We start from the raw sequence: 8,456 nt of genomic DNA on the forward strand, positions 1-8,456 counted from the left end.
TGGAATCTTCAAGTTTCTTCTCGACCCTCGATGCTAAAGATGGTAATGGATGTCTTCCACGTACCTATGTTCTAACTCTTGACCCTAATGATAGTGACCTATGTTTGGAATCGACATCTTATCTATTAACTTATGTTTAGAGTGTCAAATAGTATGCATCCCGATACCGAGGCCGATACCAAAACCGTTTTCCAATAAACATTTAGAAGTATACCTAATTCTTTTAGGAATGAACCTTTTCACAAGGCTCTTCGATTTTCCTTCAATCAGCAATTTGTTTCATTGTTCTATACAAAACACAAACTGAGGATCAAAGAGGCGAGGGAAAAAGAAAATCCCTAGTGCTCGCCACAGCTTTCTGTAAGCAAACTTATTATGCTTTCATGGTTAAAGAATACTACCTAACAACATCTGCAACTATGAATGTACCTGAGAGAGAAACTATGAAGCACCAGTTAGAGGAGTGAGTTGAGAGGCTGAACTCCAAAATCAAAAGGACGTGAAGAATATGGCTCGCCAAAGCTATCGAATCCATCTTCTTTGTCGTCGTCGTCGTCGTCGTCCTCGACTTCTTCTCCAGCATCCCAAAGGAACCGCGCATACGAGGCTAAAACAAAACTGCACCAGTTCAACAAATAAAAACAACATAAACCCACAAATTCATTTAAATGTCCCAGATAGCAACAAATTTGCAGAGAGAACTTCATTGCAGATCAAAATCTCAGATTTCCACAAAAAATTTGCAGAAGCTCATGCTCATATAGCTTTGAGTTATGATTGTATCTTGTTGTTTCTTACCTATCATCAGGGGAAGTTTTAGCAGCTTGAAGATGGTAACTTTCAGCTCGGGAGGCATCCTTATGATTCTTCCATATCAAATCAGCATACATTGATATCACATTTCCATCATTAGGATTTGCAGAGATTGATCTTCCACAATACTCTTCAGCTTTTAGCAGGTCTCCACGAACCTGTTTAGCAACGAAAATCGACAAATTGCTAGGATTAACCACAAGCTTTTACCAAAGGCATTCCACATTCATGTAACAACTTATGTATAAAAAGAAAACAATGGTTGAAGAACACTTCTTTGATTTATTCGTTCTTCCGAGTAACAATTCAGTCCTAAACTTTAGTTGGTAAAGATTTAGTCCAATTTACTTCCTCAACTTTAATACAGAACAGTATCGATCAATAAATTGATCAGAGATCAAATTGTTACTAACTAAAGTTCAAAGGTCGAACTGTAAGACCAAATTGTTACAAACTAAGTTGAACATAGTAGAAATAACTCATTGTCCACATAAGTCATTCTGTTCATTAGTTCGTTCGTTGAGATCTCATGGGTATGGTAATTGTGAAAAGCACAGTACCACTTTTGGATCCCGGTGCTAGTTTTATTATGGTAAGCTAAAATGTGGACAATCCTGGTCCAAATGGACTTAGAAGAAGTGTTAATGAGAATCGTTAAGAAGCATTAGCATATAACTTTTCCCGGATAGGGAGAATTTGACAACTAGTCGCATCCCCCTATAGTACATTTTGAGGCGATTCAGGTCCGACAGACCTAAGTGTGATTTCACCAAACGGTCAATCAAAATTAAGGAGAGGAGTTGACAACTAGTCACTCCCCCCTATAGTACATTTTGGGGCAATTCAAGTTTAGCGGGCTTAGACATGATTTCGTAAATCAATACAAGTGGAATAATATAAAGAGTTCGGCGTGGTATGGGCATGCAACCATGAGCAACACACCCTAGACAAACATGACCATGACATCCAAGGACAAAATGTAGTTTAAACACTCAATTTGATGTAAACTATAAGCTCGAGAACTAAATCTATTACTTAGTTTTTTTTTTTTTTTTTTTTTTTTTTTTTTTATNCTTTTACCAAGAACAAGAACATAGTTTTGCAATGAAAAACGCTTCCCTTTGAGCCATAACCGAAGGGATGACAACATTTAAACGATGCTAACAAGATATTATCAGCTTTATTGAGTATTTTTCTAAACACAAATTGATTCAAGCCACTTTGTTCATCTTCCAGTGTTTCACATCAGGTCTATTCTAAGCAGTTCAGGCAATCAAGGTTCTTATAAACAATCAATGGTAAAGGATCAGAACAAGATTTTGCAAGATGTTCATTTCCATACTTAACAGAGAAGAACAAAGGATCATTTCCTTCAGAAACCAAACAAAACGCAATAAACAGAACCAAATGTAGCGTAAAGAATTTCAAGAAATTAAAGAAGATGGAATTTCAATGTTAAAATCATGTACCTCCATCAAGAATCGAGCATAATTGCTTAGTAACAACGAATTCTCTGGATTCGCTTCTATCATTTTCTGATAATACAAATCCGCCCAATCGTTCTCACGATCCGCATCCCAAGAACCAAAGCAGCCATCATCGCCACCATCCGAACCACCGCCATCGCCACCGCAACCATCGCGGCCGATTCCTCCATCAACCGAAACACCGACCATCCCGCCACCGCAATCGGAACTCTCCCCGACTTCGGCAACACCACAGAACAATCCCCCATTCAAAAACGGACTCCTCTTCGCCACCGCCGAGAGGTTACTCAGATCAGGCACAGAGAGGGTCCGCATCATATTAATCGCCGGTCCACCAATCATCGGCGGCGGCGGCAACAATTTCGAAGAAGCACAGAGTGTGAGGGGCCGTGATTTAGGAATTTGGTGGGCGATTTCGGCCTCCATGGAAGCTTCTTTCAAATGGGGTTTCCATGGATTGAGAATTGAGGTCGACGCACTTCTGAGAAGCATGATTAACGATCGAAGCTTGTGAGGGAACGAAGAAGAAAAGGGTTTTAGGATTCCACAAAACCCTCTTTCTCTCCTCTTTCTCTCTGCAACTGATCGGGAGAGAACTGTGAAAAGGGTTTTTAAATCATAGGAGGCTGAAGAGAGAGAAAATAGAGAGAGAAAATGTATTTATTTATTTATTTATTTATTTATTTATTTTAAGAATTTTCAATTTTATTATGTTTTTTTAGAAAAAAAAAATTGAAAATATTATTTATTTCATGAGGGACACACATTTTAGAATTTAGTTTAAATTATGAAAACTTGAATTTATTTATATTCTAAAATTTTAAAAACAAAAAAACAGCTCACCCTTTGACCACGTTTTAAAATGACCATGGACGCGACAATGACTTCAGAAGTTGCGAGGATATTCATGTCTCGGGTTTATTCCAGGCCACAATGTTCCAAATGTCACTGTAATGTTGTGACAGTGTTCATCTCTCGTTTTTATTTTAGGTCATTTGTCACGATGTTCCAAATTTCTGTAATATATTTTAACGACTTTTTTACTTAAGAGATAGTTTTGAAATATTTACGAAAGATCTAATTGAATATTATAACTTTTAAAAGATTCTCGAGTAATATTTAGCTACGGTTTGAGTTCGTATTTGAGCTCGAGACACTCGGTCCCATTTGTAGCTAGGGTTTGATTTATTTATTTTATTTTTTAAAAATTAGGGATTTATAATGATTTAATCATTTTTAAAAAAATGGTAAATTTATGGAGTCTAGATTTTCGGTTGGTCTTTGCCCAATAAACGCGGGAAGCAGTTGACGGTTAAAATTCAGCGCGGTAGGTCGCGGAGTTCTTACCATGGTTCCGCCAGCTTAGACGAATCTAGACCGTTAATTTCTAAAATGGAGGAAATTTTTGGACGGTCGTCGTCGAGAGAAATGAAACGCGGTGGTTTAACGCGGTTTGCCACGTTGGATGTGAACGCGTGAATCTCACTCTTTAACGTCGGCCAACGGTGGTACCCACTCCGTTAGATTTTTTTAAACTACTTTAATTAAAAAATTAAAAGAAAAACTTAAATTTTAAGAATAAAATTGGTTGGTTAAATATTTCCTTTTTTTTACATTTTTAAAAAATACACCAAAATTTATAAACTAAATTAATTTTTTTTTAAATTATATTTTATAAAAATAGTATATATTTTACAAAATGAAAAAAAATGTTTGACTCGGTTAGGTTTATACACTACATGTTGACTTTCACGATCTATAAACTCATAAACTAAATATATATTCGTCGTATTGAGATTCTTATAATTCATTGCAGTTGCAAAATCAAAAACGAGAAACTGAAGTGTAAGATCCCACGTTGAATGGAAAGGGAAATGCGACATTCACGAAACATTCCTACAAAGACGTAAAAACCTCTCTTTAGTAGATGCGTTTTAAAATATTGAGGGGAATTCCTTGAAAGGAAAGCAATGAGAACAATATTTGCTAGCGGTGGGTTTTGACAGTTCAACGATAATTAACGTGTATTCATTCCTTTGAGGTTAGACATTCGAACATCTCCTATCTCGTCCTTGTTGTACCAAATAAATAAATAATTACACAACCCCACATTTTCCAAGTGGGAAGAGTCAAAGCATTCATGAATGTGAGGAAGGCAAAGCCAAAAACCCTTTTGATTTCTTATTCTATAGAGGATATTCCGTTTGGTTGCATTCAAATATAGACCACAACAAGACTTTAAACAAATTTTCGGGTGAGTTGGGTTAGGTCGAAAAAATCTTTTGGACCCATCTGAAATTTTGAGTTAGTTGGGTTGGTGACTCGGGACCCATCTGAAATTTTGGATTAGTTGGGTTGGTGACTCGGGACCCATTTGAAATTTTGGGTTAGTTGGGTTGGTGACCGAGCAACCGGAATTGGGTTGTTGGATTGTTTTTTTAATTATTTTAAAAAATCATATTTATTCCGAGTATGGTCAGAGTATGGTTTGAGTTGGGTAGTCTGAGTTAGCATACTTGCGTCATATTGATAATCCTCGATACTCAATCTACCTTGTCACGACTTCACTCCAACTCCTACCTTCAACATTCTCCTCCTTGTGGTTAAGGTAAGGACTTCGAGCATGGCCAACTCCCATAGTGTGACGAGGGTGTGTACAAGGGCCGAGAATGAATTCACCGTCGTGGTTGACCGACAATTACTAGCAATTCCAACTTCATGCAGATGAATTGCAACCTACACTCCGACATTAAATGAAAATCACCCGAGTGGTAAATTTGTCGAATTAAAGATGTCAAAGCTCACGTCCAAAGACCTTCACACTTGCAACGACTCGAAGCAACAGAGCGTATGCAATCGAATACGAAAGGGACCGAACCGAACGAGAACATTTAATCGAATGATCCACAACAGAATTATAGAAAGCTTGTACCAGATGCATTAAAGTAACGTATCTGTAAGCTAAAACAGCTAGTTATAGAACATTCAGCTCGACAAAACCAGTAGCCACATCAGTGAGCGTACAAAGACAGGCAATTCTTAACTGTCACTCGGTAACTGTGTGTTCTTAGGAAGCCATGGCCATCAAAGAGGAAGCCTCCCATCAATGGAGACCAAAAAACAGACAAACAAGCTGAAAGCTTGCAAAAATTAAGGTAATTAGCCATAGTTCCCTAAAACAACCGAGCCACGGAAAGAATACGCTGTCGGGACGCCCTCTGTTGAATGCTGCTATCTGTGTGAAAAAGACCATGTCGCTGTAACTATCCACGGTTAGACGAGGATGTCGCATCTCCACAAGTTCTCAACGATCATCCCGACCATGCCACTGCCGATTGAGTGACAGTTTTTGAGATTCAAACCGAGAAGCGACTTCCCCAATCTTTCCAGGAAAGGAAAGCTCTTGTTTGATACTTCGGAACAACCCGACAAGGAAAGAACTTGCAAATTTATCTGCTCTGAAGACGAAAGAACTGCGAGTCCTGCGTCGGTGATTGCACACTTCGAAACGTCTAGTTCGTTTAGTAACAAGCACGCATCTGCAATAGCTACCAAACTAGCATCAGTTATCTTTCTGCAACTGTCGAGATTCAGAACTTCGAGCGTTCCTCCGTGCAGTCTAACCAAGGTCGATATTGTTTCGTCGGTCAAGTTTATGCAGCCGCTAAGGTTCACCTTCAATAGCCCTTCGCACGTCTCGAGAAGTGGAAGCATTGAGGCGTCCGTGATACCGTAAAGACCAATCAGTTCAACATGCTGAAGTTGAGGACATAGCTTCCCAACCATTGAAAGACTGGCACTGCCAAAGCCAGGGCAGTTTTGGATAGATAAGGACCTGAGGGAGGTGCAAGGAGAGGGCAATGTTACTTCTTGAGCTATATCCTTGATCCCCATGCACTTCACCAGAGTAAGAGACTTCACGTTTCGAATATGGTTCGAGAGGGCTCCACCGACGCCTAATAGGGTGATTCGGTTGCACTCTTCTAATTGCAATGTCTCGAGTGATCCCGCAGCTCTAGCAAAAGCTGTCAATCCGATGTCTGAAACAAAACAACACTTCTGAATGCACATCTGTTTCAGGTTTGCAATTCCCTTTCCAATCGCTTCGAGACTCACATCGGTCATCCCTCGGCAAGAAGCAATCGTCAACAACGACAACTTCTTCAAGCCCCGTGCACTGCCCATGACCCAAAAGCCCTTCTCACTAACATTCTGAAGACCACTGAGGGTTAGGTGTGTTATGGCCTGGCCATAATGTCCAATCACGGCGAGAGAGAAATCCGTTATGTTCAATGCTTGGATCTTCACCTTTGTTATGGCACAAGAAGATGACGCGAATAGACTCGAAACACCTTGATCCCCGACACGAGGACAATCTCTGATAGAGATGGTTTGAAGTTTTGAACACAATTTACCAATTGCTTGCAAACCTTCATTTCCGATCTTCGGACATGATTCAATGCTTAAAGAGGTCAAGTTCGTGCATCGCTCAGCAATGGCGATCAAGCCTTTGTCCGAGATCGAAGGGCAGTGGCAGAGATCAAGTTTCTCTAGCAAGCGACATTCTCTAGCGATTTTGAACAATCCTTCATCCCCAACCAACGATACGTTCCACAGAGAAAGCATCCGAAGAGAAGGGCAACCATTGGCAATTGCTGAAAGACCAAGGTCGGTAACTCCTCGCGTCAAGTTACTTCCTCGAATAGAAAGCTTACCCAAACCACCACATCCACTAGTTCCTACTGCAATGGCAGCAAGTCTTACATCAGTAGCTTTCTTTCCTTCCAAACATCTCGTAAGAAAACCGTTACTTTCATCTTCTCGATCAGATTCAGGCTTCGACTGCTCAACTATCCGAACGGTCGACGTGATTCTACTCTTGCAGATTTCATCCTTACGAATAGTACTCAAAAGCATAAGCCATCGTTTCGAAACGCCTGCGCAAGAGCTCCTCTCTCTAGCACTGTCTAAATGCCTAAAGATCTCAAAGAGGCATTCATCAGGAAGAACATCAATGGATTGTTTAAACTCCTGCTCAAATTCTCGTCCTCGAAACACAACCGAGGCACCGATCCGAGCTCTCTTACTAGGACGAAAATACAGATCAACATGAGAGCTAGTTGGTAGCAAGCCATCCAAATCCATGGGGCTTGAGTAAAAGGAACCCCCAGGGTAACATTCATCATCCCCTGAAATCCCAATAACAACACTAATCAGCCAAACTACCTCATCAAAATTGCACACATCTCTAAACAGATCCATTTACAAACCTAATCAACAAGTTCAGACACATTTGACATGATGAACAAACTAGATATGTACAAATTACTGTCACTAAAGAACAAACTAGCTTAAGATATCTACAAGATCAAGCATATTGAAACAAACCCAGATCACAAAACTTCAGAAACAGATTCATGAACAAAAAAGAACTCCAAACGGATCAAGCCGAACCGATTCAAATCCTACCCAGATCAAACAAGAACAAAACAGAAAAGATCGAAGAACTCACCACCGTAATTGACGAGGGCAGGCATGGCGACAGAAACAGAGCAAGAATCCACAAGAACAGAAGCGAAAATGGTGTCGGAAAGCAGAGATCAAACTCAGAAATCAAAGAAGAAATGAGAAATGGGAGGAAGAAGAAGAGCATTTGGAGAAAACCCCAATAGGAAAAGGGGGAAAAAGGGAAGAACAAGGGAAATTTGTGATTATGGGAAGAAGAAATGGATTGAACAGAGTATATATATTTGGATTATAGAATGGATTAATGAATAAAATAAGAAAAGGGGGTTGTAGAGGTCGATTTCAGGGAAAAATAATTCATTTTTGGAGTATGAATTTGAGATGGGATTGTGAATGTGCAATGAATCTCTCCAAAAAACCGCAAATTCCAATCAGACCCCCTCTTGCTCTTTGCCCCTTGCGCCACTGCCCCAACCAACTTGCCATTACCGACTACCGGACCTTCCCCCCTTTTTCTTTTTTTTTTTTATTGAATAAAAGTTAAATTAATAAAAATAAGTACGCATTAGCTCAATTTATCGAGCCATTTCCGACGAGATGGTCTTCGTTGAAGTAACCATCTTCGTCAATTTATCGAAAAATGTTATCAGAGCTAGTCACTGGGCATCCCATCCCAGCAACGACGATGGG

The 8,456-nt window shown here is 39.7% G+C and overlaps 2 protein-coding genes across 3 annotated transcripts; both read right to left on the bottom strand.

Moving 5' to 3' along the window:
• Nucleotides 1-209: 209 nt before the first annotated feature.
• On the bottom strand, nucleotides 210-2,894 carry LOC111805006. The gene is made up of 3 exons (XM_023689862.1): nucleotides 2,283-2,894; nucleotides 799-971; nucleotides 210-618 (listed from the first exon to the last, which is right to left on the bottom strand). The coding sequence occupies exons 1-3, from the start codon at nucleotides 2,790-2,792 to the stop codon at nucleotides 456-458; spliced, it is 846 nt and encodes a 281-aa protein (XP_023545630.1). The 5' UTR covers nucleotides 2,793-2,894; the 3' UTR covers nucleotides 210-455.
• Nucleotides 2,895-5,170: 2,276 nt separating this feature from the next.
• Nucleotides 5,171-8,189, bottom strand: LOC111805908 (EIN3-binding F-box protein 1-like). 2 transcript variants are annotated; one of them, XM_023691199.1, is made up of 3 exons: nucleotides 7,813-8,189; nucleotides 5,976-7,489; nucleotides 5,734-5,839 (listed from the first exon to the last, which is right to left on the bottom strand). In XM_023691199.1, the coding sequence occupies exons 1-3, from the start codon at nucleotides 7,835-7,837 to the stop codon at nucleotides 5,822-5,824; spliced, it is 1,557 nt and encodes a 518-aa protein (XP_023546967.1). In that variant the 5' UTR covers nucleotides 7,838-8,189; the 3' UTR covers nucleotides 5,734-5,821. The 2 variants fall into 2 exon arrangements, with proteins under 2 accessions (XP_023546966.1, XP_023546967.1); XM_023691198.1 differs by having other exon boundaries at nucleotides 5,171-7,489; nucleotides 7,813-8,188.
• Between the last annotated feature and the right edge of the window lie 267 nt (nucleotides 8,190-8,456).

Source organism: Cucurbita pepo, chromosome LG11 (genome assembly GCF_002806865.2).
Source record: "Cucurbita pepo subsp. pepo cultivar mu-cu-16 chromosome LG11, ASM280686v2, whole genome shotgun sequence".
NCBI classification, from domain to species: domain Eukaryota; kingdom Viridiplantae; phylum Streptophyta; class Magnoliopsida; order Cucurbitales; family Cucurbitaceae; genus Cucurbita; species Cucurbita pepo.